This window comes from Protobothrops mucrosquamatus, unplaced genomic scaffold (genome assembly GCF_001527695.2).
Source record: "Protobothrops mucrosquamatus isolate PMUCROS unplaced genomic scaffold, P.Mucros_1.0 scaffold95, whole genome shotgun sequence".
Lineage (NCBI taxonomy): Eukaryota > Metazoa > Chordata > Lepidosauria > Squamata > Viperidae > Protobothrops > Protobothrops mucrosquamatus.
In genome coordinates, this window is record NW_015386470.1 from 28,461 (window position 1) to 49,217 (window position 20,757).

At 34.4% G+C, this 20,757-nt stretch overlaps 1 protein-coding gene across 3 annotated transcripts; it reads left to right on the plus strand.

Annotated features, from left to right (window-relative positions):
• Positions 1–307: 307 nt before the first annotated feature.
• BEND5 (BEN domain containing 5) lies at positions 308–19,659 on the plus strand. Of its 3 annotated transcripts, XM_015812558.1 has the most exons (7): positions 1,941–2,044; positions 3,832–3,946; positions 5,610–5,722; positions 7,302–7,677; positions 14,201–14,349; positions 15,398–15,611; positions 19,495–19,659. In XM_015812558.1, exons 4-7 carry the CDS (start codon positions 7,383–7,385, stop codon positions 19,650–19,652), a joined length of 816 nt encoding a protein of 271 aa, XP_015668044.1. In that variant the 5' UTR covers positions 1,941–2,044; positions 3,832–3,946; positions 5,610–5,722; positions 7,302–7,382; the 3' UTR covers positions 19,653–19,659. The 3 variants fall into 3 exon arrangements, with proteins under 3 accessions (XP_015668046.2, XP_015668044.1, XP_015668045.1); XM_015812559.1 differs by lacking the exon at positions 1,941–2,044 and having other exon boundaries at positions 3,822–3,946; XM_015812560.2 differs by lacking the exons at positions 1,941–2,044; positions 3,832–3,946; positions 5,610–5,722 and adding an exon at positions 308–422.
• Positions 19,660–20,757: the final 1,098 nt, after the last annotated feature.

Below are 20,757 nucleotides of genomic sequence, written 5' to 3' on the forward strand. Positions count from 1 at the left end.
ACTGGTCGAATATCATCTGCAAAACATCACGGTTAAGTTTGGATTTCAGCTTTGTTAACAATCTTTGGAAGCCCTAATTTTTTTACAAGGCACAATATTCTTCACATTTCTGTGTAAGGGCTACAGTGCATCTATTTTTTTAAAAAAAAAGTTTCTGGAGCAGTTGATTATCACTGCATATGGAAGGTAGTCAAGCATGGGAACTTTTTAAATGGTCTGGCTTCAGTCATATAGTATTTGAATATCAGTTTGAAAAATGTGAAAAAATATTTTTATGTAAATTTGCAGAAGATAAAACAGACCTTGAAAACAGTGTGATGCAGAAGAAAATTAAAATCCCCAAGCTCTCTCTCAATCACCTAGAAGAAACAGGGGAAATTACAGATTATGGGGATGAAGATATGGAACTTAGACACTGTAAGGTATTGAAGCCCTGTTTGTTGGTTTGTTCTTTATTTTTTCCTAATTTTGGATGTGCTTTATTCAACAGCAAATCCATTTCAGAATGTCAGGGATTCTTTCATTCATTAGCATACAGAAATGCAGATTGCAATTTTTATGCACCTTTAATGACAATTAAGTCCCATTAAATATAATGGGACGACTTGCAAAAATGCATTGAAATATTGGATTAGAATTGGAATGTTGTGAATACTGTACAACCAAGAGTCCCGAATGTTTTAGTGTATACCTATCTCCTTTATATTCTTATGACATCATTTTCATTTTGTTTGATAAGTAAAAATAATGGGTTAGCAAAATTGAGTTATTTGGAGTTCTTTTTAAAACTGGTGTGATTATTTTTAAAAAAATGATGACTTGTTTTTATAGTAGCTTGTGCAACAAGATTTCTTGTAGTGATGTTATTTCATTTTCAGGAATAAATATCTTTATAGTGGACAAGCTGAAATATAACTAGGTCAGCATTTTTGTACACTCACAATTTATATACAACAATTTTAAGAACCATACATATGTCTTTATCTTTATTTGAACTTCTTTGAATTCAGAACTATAACAAAATGAATAAAGCAGTAGCTCTGTTATATCAGAGAGTGATCCAGTTCTCCATGAACATAGAGTGTGTCAAATATTCAGGCACTCCTGTGGGACACAATGTTTGTATTGGAATTTGAATGTCAGGCTAAGTTCTCTATGACTGATTGAGATAACAAGCTACCTCACACTGTTAAAGACGTGCATTATAAATGGTGTGTATGTGCTCTTGTGTGTATGAAAAACATATAGTCGATTAAATAATAGTTTGTACAGACTGATATTAATCTTACCATCTGGGAACTTTCTTTAAAGTAGATTTAGTAGCAAAATTCACCGAATTTGAAGAAAACATCCCTGCAAAATATCTTCCAGTTTACTTATTAGAATACATTTAAAGTTTTGTATCTATAGCAAAGGTTTTCAGACACTATAGTGCTATGACTCTCTAAAATGATAAATAAATGCATATGACCCTTATATGAATAAAAATAAAGATTTCATTCAGTTAAGTTTAGGGCAGGAAATACATGTATTTACATGTACTTAGTTTCAATAATGAAATGTTAATGTGTATATCGTAGTAGTTCTCATACTTTTCAATACTTCAGCTGCCTGGTGCAGACAAAGCCCAGAATGAGTTTGAGAGTGCTCCTGTTTGAGCCTCCTCAAAGCTGTTTGTGATCCCTCTGGAGAATCCCAACCCATAGTTTGAGAAACCCTACTCTATAGATAATGTTTTGCGCCCATCTTGTTTAAAAATATATAAGTATAACATTCACACATTTTGTCTAATGTGAAGATGAAAATGCTCAATGATACTGCAAGGAAACACATATGAAATAATCTTTTAAGCACCATACAAAAAAGAAGTATGACAGTCAGTATAAAATGTGTATAACATATGATTTTTCCCCCAGGTTTTGCTTATGTGATAAAATTGTGGAGAGCAGAGTTTTGGCTCATCAGTTACATATTACACATCAAAGCTTTCCTAATTTAGCCTGCTATTGGGCACTGTGCAATATTCAGCCATGTTTCTATTGAGGTAAGTGGGGTTTCTGAGGAGAGAAGCATTAGCTGTCTAAGCCAGGGGTAGTCAACCTTGGCTCTTTTATGACTCGTGGACTTCAATTCCCAGAATTCCTGAGCCAGCTTAGCTGGCTCAGGAATTCTGGGAGTTGAAGTCCACGAGTCATAAAAGAGCCAAGGTTGACTACCCCTGGTCTAAGCCATACTAGTACTTGGTGCTCCTGGATTATGTATGCTCCTTCCTAATTCCATTGATGTTGGATGGGAAATAAATATCTGCACATCTATAGTACTTACATGGAGAGTAAGTAATGGCTGCTTGTATCTTCATTGAATTATAGCTTAATGCCAACATTAAAGAGAAACAGCATATGTAACATTAGGAATACAAAAATAGCATTAATTGGTGATATTTGGGTTATATTTATTTTTTTAAATGTTTCTATTTTTAAGGAAAAAACCCTGCATATTCTGAAAAGCTACTTGGTTACCATCACTGTGTCCAATAATTTTTAATTTCTGGTTAAACATTACATTGACATATTAGACTTTTAAAATAGATACATAATATATATTCTAAGTTATTTCATGTAAGTTATTTAGTAGTTTTATTAAGTTTTTAATCTTTTTTTCAGCAATCAATAGATTTATTAACCCAACTTTGAAACATTCTGCATTTTCATCAGATTTTTTTCACATTTTCAAAATCAACGCAAATCTTTATAATGGTCATAGACCAGCATTTATAGTGGTCATAGACCAGGGGAAGGGAGTGTCTGGTTCTGTCAGTTAAAAAACGTAGAAGATCCTTAGAACCTAACAAAATTATGAAAAGCTAGGAGATGTAAAAATAACAAAGTATATATAAAGAACAAGAGTCTAAAAGAATCTAAAGGAAGGGGTAGGAGAATTAGATAAGTATAAGGGAAAACAAAAGGTTAATATGTAGAAAACTATATCAACCTACAGAGAACATGTCATAGGTCATTATCCAACGAATCTTGAACACTGTTGCGCAGAATCTGCCAATATTGTATGTTGTGACAGGGTTGGTATCTGAAAGCAGCAGGGAGGTGTAAAATTGTCCTGTGAGCCATGGATGTTTGTTTTGTTTCGTTTTCTTTATTTAACTTTTATGCCACACATCTCCTCAGCAAGGTGACAACTTACAAGTTATAAAACAAGTAAAAATAGTTAAAAGGTTAAAACGACACATTAAAATATTGTTAAAAACTGTATGAACACTGAACTAGGAGAGCTAAAAAAACAGGACAGGGATGAGGTCTTCTTACTCTGTCAGCCACCTCCAGTGGTGAGCCTTCCCCCCCCCCTCGAGGCCCCAGGCCAACCAGCAGTAGCTCATGTTTTCTGTAGCTATAATATACTGACATTTGCAGTTCAATCTAGTGAAAGCTTCAGTGGTGATTCATTTACTCTTTATTGAATATGGATGCTTCACATTTAACTTTTCTTTCAAACGCTAATAATACCCAAGAGAAGGATTTTCATTTTGCTAATCAGAATATCTAACAGCAGCCATGCTATTTTATTTTTTCATGGTATGGAGGTAAAGACCTGTGTTAATGACATTTCAAACACAAACTAATGAGAATGATGCTAGATGAGAACAACTTTTGTGAATATATTTTTGGATATATTCCTGATCCACTACATAAGGGATAGATTTTCTTTTCTTTTTTTTTACTACTTATCTACATTTTGATATGATGGGGTAAAAACGAAATTATAATCCAAATTTTGCTACCGGATTTGTCTAAAAAGTGGAATTTCTCTTTTATTAAGTGGATTGTCAAGAGCAGGGATTTCTCATTGCTGAGATTATCAGGCACTGAAGTAAAAAGTCAGCATAGGCAGAACTGAACCAGAAACCTCAGCTGTCCTGCAGTTCATTCATTGGGTAAGCCTAAGAAGTTGGTGCATGTTAATACAACCTATATTTTCAAAACAAATATCCTTTCTTCAGTTATGACTATTTTTTATTATCCAAATTATTAACTTTGTTGTATCTTGTTTATAACTGATTCAACATCTGTACAATTATAAAAAAAATCATATTTATTATTGTGTTACTGTTCTTATTTTATGCACATATTTTCATTTCATCACCATCTCTTTGTCTAGATTCAAGCTATATACAAAACTTTCCAGTTTTGGGGGGGAGGGAGAAGATTGTTTCCATTTCCAAGTGAGCAGATTTCCACTGAAGCTGAAAAACTTAGATTTCTTTTGCACCTCAGTATCCCTCCATAAAAGTACCTTTTAGCTGTCCAAGACAGTTTTAGATAGTTTGAAGTGATGGAAAATGGTCCTCCAATAGTGCCCAATCTAAAGGCAGATAAATATTTTAAATACAGTCTCCTATCAATGTAATTCTTCTGTCAATGTAATTTTGCACAAAAAAATAAAACTCAGTTGACAGTCTTTAGGAGAATATCATCTATAGAACAATATCCATTAAAGACACAACATGAACATGACAAGATTCAGATTATTTATACAGGTAGTCCTTGATTTACAACCACAATTGAGTCCAACATTTCTGTTTTTAAGCAAGACAGTTTTGCCCCATTTTATGACTCTTCTTGCCACAGTTGTTAAGTAAATCACTACAGTTGCTAAGTTAGTAACACATTTAAGTGAGTCTGGCTTTCCAATTGATTTTGTTTGTCAAAAGGTCACAAAAAGTGATCACATGACCCCAGGATACTGCAACCATCATAAATATGAGCCAGTGGCCAAGAGCCTAATTTTTTATCATGTGTCCATGGGGATGCCACAACAGTCATAACTGGGAAAACAGTCACTTTTTTCAGTACCATTGTAACTTAAAGGTCACTAAACAAATAGTTACAAGTTGAGGACTACTTCTAGTGTGCTAGCTAAGTACATCTTTCTCCTACTTTTTTATACTGATAGCATAATATTGAATAATGTTAAAACTCAAAGTTATTATATTTTACTGAAAGCTTAGCTTGATCTTCATGCTTTTAAAATTAAGGAACATCCTATAATTTAATGATAAAAGCTGAGTTTACACCAATTTCTGGAAGATTATCAACAACACAATATTTAAGACTAAAAGGAAAAAGTGAAGAATTGTCTTTTAGTGATTTATCAAAGTACTGAAAGGTTATATCAAGAAGAAATTATTCCCAAAGAAAAGGATTGCTTTTAAAGAAGTCTGCATTGTGATCTGTTAAGAGTGTTGGCAGAGAATGTCATTATGCAATGGAAAACAACTTACTGCTTTTATTTCAGTCAGATTGTGATTATTTTCAGAGTTAGACTTTTTAATTGCTCAAAGAATGAGTGTCTCCTTTGATAATTTTTTTAAGCAGATAATAATTGCATTTTTGAGCAGATACTTTTACATCAGTAGAATGTAATCTTTTAAAATTCTCTGAAATAATCAGTTTTGTTTTATACAATGGACAAAAATGTTAATTATGTGTTTTTTACATTTCACAGTGAATATGTTGACAAATTCTTTCCCTTTGTATATATTAGTTCTTTCACTTACTATTTAGTATCATTTTATCATGGATATCTTTTCTTTTTAGAACAAAATATACTGTAAAACTAGACTGACTCTATTCCAGACAAAGTTTTGCATTGAATATTGCAAATTCCTTCAACTTGCCCATCTTCAACATATTCAGCGTGAATATTGCAGGTATATTAACATGCTTGGAACTGAGGCTTTTATTAGTATAGTATTGCATGAATTCCCCAATGCATCTCATAATTACATTTTTCCTAAGTTTTTCCTAAGCTATTCTCAGTAAAAAAAGAAAACTTAGCAAAACTAAAGCATTATGGATTCCTCACAGCCTTCCCTGTCAGATGTTCTCTCCACCTACTGTTCTAAAACAAGCACAGCTTGATAAGATTAATATATTCAGTTCTCCAGACTAATGATCTCTCTAGATATATGTTTAATATAAAGACATACAATACAATAAGATATTATTGAATAATGAAATGCCACTATATTGAGATAAGCTTTGTTCATTTATCCACATCTCAGTTTCCTTAAAATTAAAATGAACTTACACTGTAATTATATAATGTGAGTTATCTTTGCTATTTTTTACATATTCTAGCTTCATATATGCTGTTTCCTCTATAATTATGGCCTTGAGGCAAATAATCCTGTTTTCAAATAAAGCATGTAGTCATTATTTTAAAACTAAGTATTGTAAGTACGTACACATTGAATTTTTGTATAGTGCTTAGCTGGGGCAATCTATACTTACATGGAGTCTCATATTTTATTAGTATTGATAGGCAAAGGGGAATAGGTAAATTTGATTTGGAAATATCTTTTAGAGGTTTGGCTGATTATTGCACAGTAATAGATACCATGTTTCTTCCACTAATAATTTCCTTATATTGTGGAATTCTTAAATATTTTGAGCCTTGATGCCCACTTAATTAGGGAAATCAGTATATAAATTATCTTTAAATAGCAAGGTAAAAACATTGCTTTTAAATGCATTCTATCAGTGTCTTCTCCAGGATATTATTAACACATTTTGGGAGTATTTGTCATCTAAATCTAAAGTTTCCAGATGATGGGATTGTACAACACAGTATTTAATCATTGAAACAATGGTCCAAACTAAAAAAAAAGTCAGGAGTGCTCAGAATTCATGCAAACAGGCACTACTTCTTTTAAATGCTTAAAGCTGCCTATATGCATACTAGGTGCTACACAACCATGTATGTCCTTAAAGTTTAATTGACTTTCTTGCTGTCAGTTCAGCACCATGTCTGACTGGGTTGGGAATCTACCTTAACTGCACTGACTCTTAGAGAGACTGAGAGAATAGTTAACTGTGATGAACTATAGTTTGTATAAGCATTTTGGCCTTCTCAGACATAACCTGTGGTTATAGTAATGAATACTTTTGAGTCTCTCTTGAAGTTTAGTGTGATGTCTGAATTGTTCCTGTCTTCTGAAATTCCACCCCCCAAAAGTTGGTTTTGGATAATACAAATTTAAAAAAATAAAACTTGGGAGTGCTGATTTCCTTTCAGATGCATCTAACTGTGCATCATACATTTTTAAAAATACTTAAATCGTTATTTATAATGTAACTTTTTCTGGTTACTAAATTGTGTTGGTCCAATATTCTTTAAATGTTCTTCCCTTGAGGATTGTAGTGTAATTGTAATTTCATTAACTGCAGAACTCTAAAGATTGCTATATGACACAGTATATTAATAATGTGTTTTGTTGTAACATACAGAGACAAGATGGAAAGAAACAGAATGAAGGTACGCACAAAAGCATTGAAGCAGTTGTTGCGCGCCTTGAAAAACAAAATGGAATGAGCCTCAGTAGTAATTCCAGTCCTGAGGCAACATTTATGGAAACTTCAGACAGAATGAACAATATGGACGATGCTGTAGTTCCTCGAGTTCTTTATGAAGAGTTGCTGAGAAGCTATCAGCAACAGCAGGAAGAAATGAGGCACATTCAACAGGAACTTGAGAGAACAAGAAGGCAGCTTGTTCAGCAAGCAAAGAAGTTAAAGGAGTATGGGACATTAGTGTCAGAAATGAAGGAGCTAAGAGATTTGAACAGACGGCTACAGGATGTCCTCCTCCTCAGATTAGGCAGTGGTAAGTACTTGGTTATGTGGGACATATTCAAGAATTGTTTTAGCTCAGGTTGATTTAAATATTCACAAAAAAGTCAAGCTATGGGTAGAATCCATAAAGTATTTTTATGATTGCAGCGAGTTTCTACTTATAGAGTTTGGGTAACAAAAATGCCACTTTTTCATTATATTTCCTTAAAAGCTGCTCTAAGGATAGGTTAACTTTGAAAAGCATACTTTGATTGTTTTTACAGATTCAATCATTCTTTACAATATAGTTATGATTGTGAATCTTTATATTTCATAATCAATAGAAGAATTATTTATTTTCAGTATAGCCACCCGGAGTTACCCTGTGGTAAGATGGCCAATAAATTTGATAAATAATAAATAAATTTAGAGTTAAGGGCAGAGCATAATATGTTACTAATATAGTTTGACTAACAAGGAAGATAATCATTTTTATATATTTTTCCAAAATGTGGATTTAGTGCTTTATTGCATTATTATGTGTAAATAATGTTTTGAGCTTTCTGTGTTGTAGTGGTGCTGATAATCCTAACAAGTGCCTTTGAATGGAAATTGAAAATAGGAAAGCAAAGTTCCATTACAATATCCTGATGGCAAATTTAATTGGTTGTTTCTACAGTGTGGGTAGTCACTGTTCGGGAAGACTATTTCCTCTTACTTATCCTTACCTTATTCCCTTCTTTACTTTTTTGAGCTAGAAAAACTCGGTCCTTAAAGGTAGGGAGGAAAAAAAGGCTGAGGAAGCAGATTTTTATTTACTCCTTCTTTACTTTATCTAGACTGTAAAGTGCTATGGAAGCGGAAATGGAAGAAAAGAATATATTTCTTTTTGTGGCTCTTTGCTACTGACATATTTGTCTTCCTGAGTGATAAAACTTTCACAGGCAAGAAGTGAAATAAAAAAGAAAGAGGAGGGATCCTTGATCCAGCCAGACGGGAGAAGACAAAGTACTCACTTTTTGTGGAATGCAGGAACCAAGGAAAGTTATTTAAGTGGAGACATGTCATTGGTCCTTTGAGCCCAAAACTGTCAACATTGAATAGTAATGGCTCTCTGTGATTTCACAGCAGGATTTTTCCTAAGAGATGCTCTGAATTTTGGTGTATCTCTGCCCTCGCCACAGAACCAGGCGGTCATGCAGCATGTCTTGATTGCCTGCCTTCCCCTGCCTCTGTGCTATGCTAAGGAGCCGGCGGGCTGCATGCTCACCGCCTCTTGTGCAGGCCACGCCCATCCCCCCAGCTTATTTTTGGGGTAGGGCTTATATTAGGCCCACCCCAAAAATCAGGCTAAGGCTTATTTTCGGGGTGGGTCTTATTTTGGGGCAAACACAGTATTGGGCCAATTGAGCAAATAAGAACTTATTTCTAGAGACAGAGCGAGAAACTATTATTTCTAAACTAATCTGCTAGGAAATAATTGTTTTTTCCTGAGCCAATACATTGTAACCTGGGATGGGACCATTTATTTTATATTGCCTTTTTAATGGAACTCTAAAACTTGTACTTCCATATGAATTTTGTGCAGATTGCATATGTGCATTCATTTGCCATATTCTTCTATCAGTTATTCATGATTCAGGTCTTACCCATGTGATTTTCTGGGGTTAGTTTTCTTTGAATACTGAGAGAAAACTTTTTTTAGCATCTGATTTCCCCCCCCCCCAGAGAAATATAAAAATCTCATGTTTGAATCTGCTGTCCAAACACGATGGCATAATTTCTAGTTGGATCTTCTATTTATTCTTTCATTTGTCCCTTTGGGGCATAGAAATTCTCTAGTGTTGTGTGGAAGAATATGGCATAGTTGTGTCATTGTTGGAAAGGCAGGAATAGAGGAAGAAAGTTATGCTAAATTGATACTGACTTGTTAAGAATTTTCAAGTTGTTTCCACATTTCAGGTTAACTGGACTAAGCATGGGAACTAAAATATTAGGACAGTGTTCATCACTTTCTTGTTACAGATATTTATTCATTTAAGAAATTTATGGCTACCAACTGTTCAAGTTGCACTAGCTACAGCCGCATAAAACACATTAGCTACAAAAAGTGTATTAGAATGAGGTAGAAAGACTGCATCGTACTCTTATAATGTTTTCTAGCTAATTCCACTGTGTCAGATAGTATTACAGGAATATAATAGAGTAGCCACTGGATTATTACAAGAACAAGTCTCTTCTGTTCTGTCCCAATGTGAAAGAGACTACTGCAAAATAGGAATATGATCTTGCTACTGCTCCCTCTTGTGGTTTCATATAATACTTGTTAAATTATGATATTTCCCATATCTATCTTCTATATAAATAAAAATGTAAATGTTCGTTTGTTCAAAATCTTAAATCTCCGAAAGTTCTTCACCGATTGCTTTGAAATTTTGACACAACGTTGCATTCGAATACGCGCGTGTTTTTATATACCTATATTATATAGATGTCACACCTGTGACAGGTAAAAACATGCTTTTTTTGAAAAACAGTACCATCTGTTGGACGTAAAAGCAACACACGCTTTTACCAGACTGAGCCACAGCAACGCGTGGCTGGGTACAGCTAGTATACAAATATATGCATGCATGTATACTATGTGTATGGATGCACCAAAATCCACACCACTGCTACCCAGTCTTCAGGCAAGATGGCAGAGCCAATTCTTAAGGCCCTTCTTAAACGCCAGAAGAGTAGTAATAATAGTAATAAGTTCCAGAGAAATGATGTTCCAAAGAAGCTTCTTGGATGAGAAGCAAAATGTCTTCAACTGGCAAAGTCCAGTTGCCTCTTGAAAAAGCACTTTGAGACTTCCAAAGGGTGAGCATCACAGCAGAAACAGCTCTCTTTCTGGATCCCGTTGGTTGACATTCCTTAGTAAACAGGATGCATAACATGCCAGTTCTGTGAGATAAGTAGATATACAAGTCCCTCAAATATAGTTAAAATAATTCAAAATAATATAATTACTTTTACCTAAATCAACATTCATGCTAAAACACTAACTTAGATTAAATATTAACCTAAATTGTTTTGGGCATGGAGAAGAATGTTTCAGTATCAAAGATGGCATGTTTTTAGCATATTGTAGGATAATACAAATCCAGTGGGGCAAGATACATCTGTACTTTATATGTGACTTTTAGCACACAATCCATACATAGTTGGAGTTTATTTTCCCTTAATTAAACTATCTCTTACCTTTTCCATTTATTTGGAATATAAATAGTTTTATCTGGCACAGTCCTTGTCTTTTAAGTTATGTATTGTGATTTAATAGTTTTCTAGTTTGAACATACGATCAGTATCCTACTTTTTGGGGGGGGGGGTAATTATGTTAGGCCCATTAGAAAGTTCCACCTTTTGGTTTGCCTTTTTTAATCTTTTAAAAATGATAACATGGATTAATCATACATGGGATTCAAAATCATATAATCTATAGATAAAATAATACAGAGAACTTTAAATGAATAAATTTCTCAGAATTGATTAACCAGAGAGAAATGGTATTCTTGTGCAAATTACAGTACTTTTCTTCTATTTGTTTGGAGCCATGATGCAAATTCTAGTGAATTAAAGGGTCAAAAATTAGAGTTGCTTGTTTTCTAAGAGCTGCTAATTCCAGTGTATGCAGGCTACGTTTTTCACAGAATTTATTAGCTAATATGTTCTGAGTTTTCAGGGTGAGTTGAAGGAGACTGTGCATGGGATAAATTTGTATATACTAAGTATGTTCATATGCCTTTCCTCTGAATTGTGCCTAAAGGTAAATATCCCTAAATTATATTGAAATCAATAGAATGTAGTGCCTACTGGAATTTGCCATCTTGATTCACTAAAGTTTAGCTTATTGTTACTCATGATTTAAATATAGCATTTAAAAATTAGCTTACTGCATATCTTAAAATTCCCAGTCTGAGTGTTTTGAAATGGCAAAGGCTTTTCTTAAGGAAGGCAAGAGAATTACTATTTATGAATCCTGATAGGGTCTCTATCACCTAAAATACTATGGCGGTATGACTTGAAATACCAGCTCTAGGATCGTAGGCAGACAAAATGCCTTCCATGTCGGCTTCCTTTTCTTTAAGAAAGTTTACTCATGGTTCAAAGCTACACAGAATTACCATAAGGAGATCTCTTCAGTGCAGGGTATAATCTATGCTTGGTTAGGGAATTCTGGGAAGTCAACACATCTTCAAGTTGCCAAGGTTGAGACGGTTAGAAAATAACATCAAGCCAGAATCAAATACTAGAAAAGGTGAAAGGGGGGGAATGTATGTGTGTGTTGGGGGGGGAATGTCTTTCTATAGGTATTTCATCAGTTACTGTGGGGCAAAGGATGCTGGACTAGATAGGCTTTTCATCTAATTAAATCAACAAGTTTCTTTTGACATGAACAAAATCTGGAGATGCTGAACTATAAGGGAAATTTTATATTTCTTGTCTAATTCATACGCCAGGAGCCTCACTTTGGAGAATAATAAAACTTTTCACTGAAACAAGGGTTTTCCTTCATCTGCATTTGCTGTGCTAAGAAAACACATTTTGTGTTGACTTTCAGAAAACTTCCGTAACTGCACATTTTCTGTTTTGCTTATCAAAGTGCAAAAACTACAAAGTGAGAAACTTTTAAAAAGTAAGCATGATGCATGGCAAATTAGGCAAGCAACTCTAATTAGCAAAAAGACAGTAAAAGGAATTGCATGTCTAATTTGAACATGCTGTGCTGTAAATGCAACTCTTAGTAGTTTCTGAAATTACTGTGAAGTTGAGCTGCCTAGAAAAGGCTTTGATTATTGAAATGTGAAATATTTTGAGCTTTGGAATAAAATGTATTACAAGATATTGGGCCACATGCTTCTATCTGTTAGGACCTCATGTTTTTGCACTGGTTCTCTGAATTACTGTAGTAGCATTTATTAACTATGTTGTTTTAAAAGATTTGTAATTCCATATGTATATCAACATATCAACAAGCAATAGAAAATGTCATTAAAGATACGTTTATATTTAATCTTTACATTTTCTGCTTACATCAATTTTATTTGACTTTTTGGCTTATATTTTTCATTGTGGCAAGATATATATGTAGTTAAAGGTGATATACATGCTTTAATAAATCCTATCTGTCTTTAGGATGGACAATCTTTTTTCAGGTTTTGCAATTATGAAATTGACTACTATCCCAACCTAGTAAAAACCAGTGTGAACCCTGTGAACTAGTGTGAATAGGAAACAAGTTACTTTTGAATTGGCCTATGCTAGTCAAATCATCAGTTTAGAGAAAAGGTTTGAATCCATGCAAAAAAAGCCCATACAAATATCTCAGTCAGGGGTGTCAAACTGCCAGCCGATGAGCCGGATGCATCATGGCAAAACTGTGCCTACCCCCTTGCTGGCAATGGCAAAAAAGTCACGATACGTCGCAACAAGTCACGTGACATTGTGAGTTTGACACCGCTGATCTAAATACATTGAAGATATCTGCAACTGAGTCAACAATTCTAAAAGTTGATTTGGTTTGGAAATTCAATTGTCAATGTGTTGAATCTTCAATTTGAATGTTTGTATATCTCTACTTATTAACCAAGTCCAAACCTTTTTCAATCACATGAAAATAATTGAGCTAGTGGAGGGAGTGTGGATGCAGGGGGGGGAACGCCGATTATTTCGGAATAGGCTTTTTATGTGCTTGTTTTTCTAATGAAATGCACCATATTTGTATTATTTGTTCATATTTTATTTGAAAAAATTAATAAATTTTTTTAATAATAATAATAATTGAGCTTGTCTTTGGATATTGACAGTTTTTTCCAGCTGTTGTTTCTGTCCTTTTAATTTTAAAACACTTAACTAAAAAGTTGGTTACAGATGTAACATCTGTGTAATAATATGTAACTTGTCATAATACAACTATCATTTCTTTCACTGATGATGAAAAAATACATCTAAAACAGTTACAACTGTGTAGCTCAGTTTGGGTTTAACAACAAGTGCTGAATTGCTTTGAATCTCACATTCCATTTGTTCATATTTATGTTCATTTTTTGAAAATGTTATTAAAATATGATCCTTTGAGGGGAAAAAAAGCTTGAGGTGGAAAAAATTGAAACTTTGATTTTGAATTTTGCTAATTAGATAGGTTTGTTGTCATAGAAATGGGTAGTATATTATTATGTAAAAGTAAAATGTTGAAGTTTTATGTGAATACCTTATTTTACTGCACTAAAAGGAGCCAGAAGTCAACGTTCTTTTTTCTTTTTCCCCTCCATCCTACACTTTTTTCTCTTCCCCTTTCCCTCCTCATTTTACCATTATTTTTCCTTTTCTTTGTATTTCTTTATTTTATATTTTGATAAATTAAATGAGAAAAAAGGGGTAATATATTTTACTGCCATACTGACTTTGGATTTTTGGTTAGATCAGCATTAATCAGTTTGAAGCTCTGTACATGAAATAGGCTACAGAATTAATACATCCTACATTAAATTAAAGCCTGGTGATTTGTTCCTCTTTTTTAAATGATATAGGTCCTGCCCTAGAACTTGAAAAGGTTACACCTGAATCCATTGAACCTGAGCCTGATGTACAGACAGCTTTCAGTGAGGAAGCAAACACTTCAACGTACTACCCAGCTGCTATTCCTGTAATGGACAAATATATTCTTGAGAACGGAAAGGTATTAATATTATATTCATTGCAAATATTTATATTCTTTCTTCCTTTAAAAATAACTAAGCAAGAAATACTTACCAGCAAAATAAATGCATGTTAATATATAAAATATAGTTTTGAAATAGAGAGAAAGGCATTCCTCTAAGCCAGTGGTGGCGAACCTATGGCACGCATGCCAGAGGCGGCACTCAGAGCCCTCTCTGTGGGCACGCATGCTCTGCCCTGGAGTTGGCCAGGGACTGGCCCCCTGCCACCCTGGCCCCGCCCACCCAGTGCAAGGACCACTGTGGCCACGCTCACCCGGCACTCGGTGATAAATAAGTGGGTTTTGGGTTGCAGTTTGGGCACTGGGTCTCTAAAAGGTTCGCCATCACTGCTCTAAGCAGAAATAAAAATATAAATAAAAATCCATCTGAGCAGTCATTTGAGGCAATTGTGGTTAGCCTTTCCTCTCTCTCTTCAGGAATCTTTTGCACTTGGGCACTTGATAGTAACAGCCTTGGTGGGGAAGGATAAGGAAAAGGCAGAAATATTCAACTGAGAATGCTTCATTGGTGATGGTTGCCTGCCTGCCTTTCTATATTCATTAATAAAATTAAAGTGAATCTCATAACGGGCATATAAACTCCAAAGCATTTTTATCAGTTCATGACAGAAATGTCAAGTGAATACTTTAGGGACTTTTCCTGAGGTTTTTGCATTTGTTTACCAAAAAACACAAGGTTATGCTTTTGATCATATGCTATGGTTGTGAAAAAACATTCTTCTCTAAGCAGAACATAAAGGGAAGAAACATTCTTTTCAATAAAGGAGAACCTTTATGGAGATAAAAACCATTTACAACTTGCTCTCTTTATGGGTTTTCATTTTATATCATTTTATGATTTTGCACATAGTTTAGACAATCAAATTGTTTTTAATATTTCATACTTTTTCAGTCATTGGATACTATAGATAAGTGTGTTTAATGTTAAACATTGTTCCTGCTATTTATGAAGGATGAAACAAACTCTTCAGGTAACTATCATCTGTTATTTCACTTTCTACTCCAGGTTCATCTTGGAAGTGGCATCTGGGTAGATGAGGAGAAATGGCATCAGCTGCAAGTAACGCAAGGAGATTCAAAGTATACAAAAAACTTAGCAGTTATGATTTGGGGAACCGATGTTCTTAAAAATAGAAGTGTTACGGGTGTGGCCACTAAGAAAAAAAAAGATGCTGTTCCTAAGCCACCTCTGTCACCTCACAAATTAAGCATTGTCAGAGGTAGGTTATTTTGATTATGTGAGTGTTCTTCAAACTACTGTACATTAAGCAGTGACTGAAGAAATCTTGCTTTCTAATACAGCTGCTGAAGTGATTAACAGCTTACACAATCCTATGTATATATCTTAGGAAGGGAGCTACAAGTAGTATTTGACGTATGACTTCAGTTGGGACCATTTCCATTGCTAAGTGTTACAGTTGTAAAGCACAGCATCATGTGAACACAGGGCTTAGCAATGGCAAATCCTGGTTGTCCCAGTTGCCTTTGTTAATCAAATCCTACCTGTCGTTAGGTAAGACTCATCAATCATTTATTTGTTACAGAAATGCCAATATTGGCCTGTTGTCTGTATCCTAACATTTTCCCATCAAAACCATGTATGCGTTCCTTATGACCTCCACTTCTAGTGCCATTGATATTTTGTTCAGCTGCTAGATACCTTTGACCTTAGGGCAGGGGTGTCAAACTGCCGGCCTGCGGGCCAGATGTATCATAGCACTCACCCCATTGCCGGCAATGGAAAAAAAGTTGCAATATGTCGCGACACGTCACGTGACGTTGCGAGTTTGACACCCCTGCCTTAGGGTATTGCTAAGGAATTCAGCCATCAATAGGCACATAGAGATAAACCACATTTACATACTATTAAAAAGAGACAATAACAAAAACTAAAAAGGAAACAAAAAGTCCAAAACATATCCTCCCCAGCAGTCTACACCCAGATAAGCAGACATTAACACCAGACAAACAATCAAGCATAAAACAGCACCATAATCAAGCAGCTACTATGGAAGAAACTCATAACCTCCCCATACACACACACTGGCAGTGTAAGCTACTGTATATAAACAGGGAGCAAACCCCTTACTCATTAGCACTGATGTTGTTATCTAGTCAGATAATGAAACATCTATCAGCAAACAGCCAAAGTCAAGAGAGCACCAAGGACTCCACATTCTTCTTTCCACACATGATAAAGGAAATAGAAGACAACAAAAGAATGTGGGTAAGGGCTGTTGGGACACGAGAATGGGGAGAATTAAAAGTGACAGGAATGAATATTTTAATTTAATAGGGATTTGGGGAAAATCCTCCCTAAATTTAATAAGAGCAAACAGCCTATCAGAAAAGACACATTGAACCAAAATGTAAGGACAATATAATGTCTCCCCCAAAACAGATCTGATAGGCAGACTGTAATAAGGTGATGAAACTCAGTGACCAGCTATTGGGCTTATCACCACTCCCTTTTCTCCAGCCCCTCTATTGTTTATATATAAAGTTATTGTGGTGTATTGTCTGTAAACATCCTAGAAGCAGCAGAAAAAGTCATGGAATCTTCAAAGTGCTTTGAAAGACGGGAACCATGCAGTTCCCTGCTTGGAATCATATCTGCTTTGAAAGGATGAGTCAGTCATTGGTTCCAGAGTTTCACATAGCCCTACTAAAAGAGCAAGCAGGTATGCAAGAAAGCATAGAACTTTTCTAACCTTACTCTCCTCAGGATAGTAATATTCTCGTTCGACCATGCTATCCCCGGAAACGTTTGCCAGCAGGTACAGACAGCAGTATCTGCAGTTTTGAGCAAGAGGATTCTTAAAGAAGCCAAGTTTTTTGGAGTGGCATTGTGATGCAGGCTTTCACCCTTTCTCACATACATAAAGGTCAGGGTTTGCACTGCAACTTCTCTCCTAACCTCTTGCCTTTTTTTGATACCTGCTGCTCCCTGTAGATACCTCTGGGTTCAGAGCAGACAAGTAGTGGCCAGGTTTTACTCTTATCAGCACCATGCAGCCGCTCTTGCGCCTGTTCATCAAGCCTTTTCCAAGTTGCCTGTTTTTTGGGCAAATACGGAAGGCTAGCCTTAGTGCTGAATTTTGATCACCACCTACAAGGCTAATGCATATTGCGCATAGTACAAAGATTTCAGGATAAACCCACATAGTCAGCTCATATTTTGTTATGAAGGGGATTTCAGATACAAAAAAACTGTATCAAAAGCCAAACATGTACACATCTACTGTAGAGAATAAGCAGAGGGACAATTGCCACCCTGTCTTTCTGTTGTGTTTAAAATTAGAATAAAAGCAGTTCCTGAAGCTGCAACATAGACATCATTTATAGGCGGCAATTCTGATGCAATTTGAATTTTTGATTACATGTGAAATGCTTACTTAACAAAGCTGTGGACAAAATCCCATACATGTGATATGTTGGAATGTAGTAGATGTATGGTGGAATTTCATGGTGGAAATAAAATGCTTTAGTTATGCATAGATTTCAATTGTAATGATTTCAGTCGCTCCCTGATTTGGTACTGAAGAGGAATGGGTGTTTCTGTGCGTTAATCAAATTCCTCTTTCTGTGTTTAAATTTAAATCACTCTTTTAGTCATCTCTTTCCTTATCTTTAAAATCTCATTTTTAAAAATACTAATACATTTCAAATTGCTCATAAAATCTGTAGCCGAGATAGTTTTTATTCTTTTAATTCTAGAATAGTTCCATAAAATACATCTTAAAAAGATGGTGTTAGGTTTTAATGGGTCTGATATGTCTTTTTGTTTAGTAGTCCCTATTGTGTAGTTTATTCTGAGAAAGTTATTAAACAGTGTTGGTATGCAACCATTGCAGATCTTGTGACTGAAAAATAGCCTTTTATAAAACTTCTGAAAGGTGTGAGAGAAGATGCAAAGGATGTAGAATAGTTAATTGTTACAACTTTAATGTGCATTAACAGTGCCATAAAACTCGTTAATTAAGTGACTCTCTATTTCGTTTACCATATGAAGCAATAAATAGTTGCTGAATGAAAATACTAAGAACAGCAGAAATTATTTAATTGCTTTGGAAACAGTACTGGTAGTAATTGTACTTTTCACTATAGTTTATACAAAGGCAGACTACTGTAGCTTGTATATTGAGTGCTGAGGAGTTTACAATGATGAGACATAGTTTTGTAAACTATGTCTCAGAAATCAGACTGTTTACTGTTAATTTGCTTCATGTCAGTTAGTCAAACTGTTTTAGTTTTTGAAGTTACCTAGTCTTCCCCTTTATAACAGTCACAAATAAACAACCATTTAATTTGGAAGAACAAACAAACTTTACCGTAGTTCCTAACACATACTTTTTTCACATGGATGCTGTTGCCTAACATTATCTTGTCTCAGGGCATTTCAGTATTATGAAAGAATTTTTAGACTTGTTATCTGTTAAACAGACTGCTACACTGTAAATCATATTTTTGTTTTGTAATTCCACTTTATCTACCTCAGTATTGTTATTTGTATTTTAAAAGTATATTTTTATAAAGTGGTGAGGCAGGTAGAAATCTACAAATAGTATGTTTCATGGATGGCAACGTTTGAGGTAGGAGGTCCATTGATTTTTCTTTCTCATTTGTTCATGTTATCATGACTCTGATTGAGTGGAAATGTCTGCCGAGAATAAGCATAAGTAATAAGCATAAGATGTGTTTTTTAAAAAAATGGCCAGAGAATGCCTTTTAAGGGCCTTTCCGTGCTCTTACAAAAATATATTTACTCAAAATTAAATTACAGGCTTGTTTTTTTTCCCTTAGACTGAGAGACATGGCCATTTCAGAGTAAATGGCTTATGATTAAAACGTCTATCAAAGACATCTTAAAGTACATTAGTGTAAATGTACTTTACCAATCCTAGGTGAACATAGAAAGTATTTGTTGTCGGAGAGGAGTTTTCAGATTGGTGCTGTATGCGGGTTCTTGTTCACATCGAGTTGCTGCATTCATCCTGTGCGTGACATATGCCTTGCTGAAGAGTTTTTGCTGTATTTTAAACGTGTTGAAGTTTCATTCTAAATGTCATGTTTTCTTTCTTTCTTTCTTTCTTTCTTTTTTAGAATGTTTGTATGACAGAATAGCACAAGAAACCCTGGATGAAACAGAAATTGCACAGAGACTCTCCAAAGTCAACAAGTATATTTGTGAAAAAATCATGGATATCAATAAATCATGTAAAAATGAGGAAAGGAGAGAAGCAAAATATAATTTGCAATAAATTTTGAATTTTTAATAAAGTGTTAGTGTTTTACTCTGGTAGTGGTTGTCTTGATTTTGTGTGTTCATGCTGATGGGCAAAATTGATTTTTAGTGCGAATTGTATTATAAGATACTGGGATATTTTTAAACAATAACACAAAACTATTCGTCTGCTTAAACTTGCAATGCTCATTTAATTGTAACTTAGCATTACATTTTCTAGTTACAGCAAGAAAACTGACTGTTAGTCCATGGCAACTCATTTTGCTGTTCGAAAACAGCATTTTTAGTAGGAAACTCTATTGAACATGGGACTTCTTACCTTTTTATATTTAAAGAACCTCATATTTCTTACAATTTTCTTGGAAACTTTTCTTTGGTTAATTTAATGTGGCTTCTGTTAAAATCAATGTGAATGTTCAGATCACCTGTGATTCAGATTATGCCCAGTGTCACTATTGTGAGTTCAGACAGTTTTAGTTACAAAATACTGTGTTTCAGTTGTGGTTCTGCATAGCGTGCATGTTAAGTTAATCCTGGAGACCATATACTCTCTTGATACTTACGTTTCTTTGGAGAAAGCATAATGTAGCATAACAGGAAAATGGAATAACTTAGTTTTCTATGAAATAGTCATGCAGTTTTAAAGTGTATATAAAGCTTCTGTTTGTTGAAATAGATTTGTTCCCATTTTCCTTCAGAATTTGGTATGAACATATGAGTCTGTGAGGTTAAACCATAATAATTCTATATCTCATCTTTAAAAGAAAGCAGGAGTAAGGGGAAAATAATGCATGAACTATTTTTTTTGCATTGTTCCTTTTAATCACAGTTCTATATGATTCTAAATATTATTGAAATAGCACCAATTTTGGACTTAGAGCAAAACATTTGGATATTGTCTTTTTAGGTGCTAAATATTAAGCTTACTAGTTCTTTAATAGTTTTTTCTTTAATTATGATTTTTCTATTTATGTACTAATTTTAAGCTCAAAAATTACATTATTATTCCATCTCCACATTGCTGAAAGAATGCATATTTATGTCAGTTCTTAGGTATAATTATAATTATATTTATTTATATGCCACCTTTATTTTTTCAAATAACTCAAGCTGGTGAACAT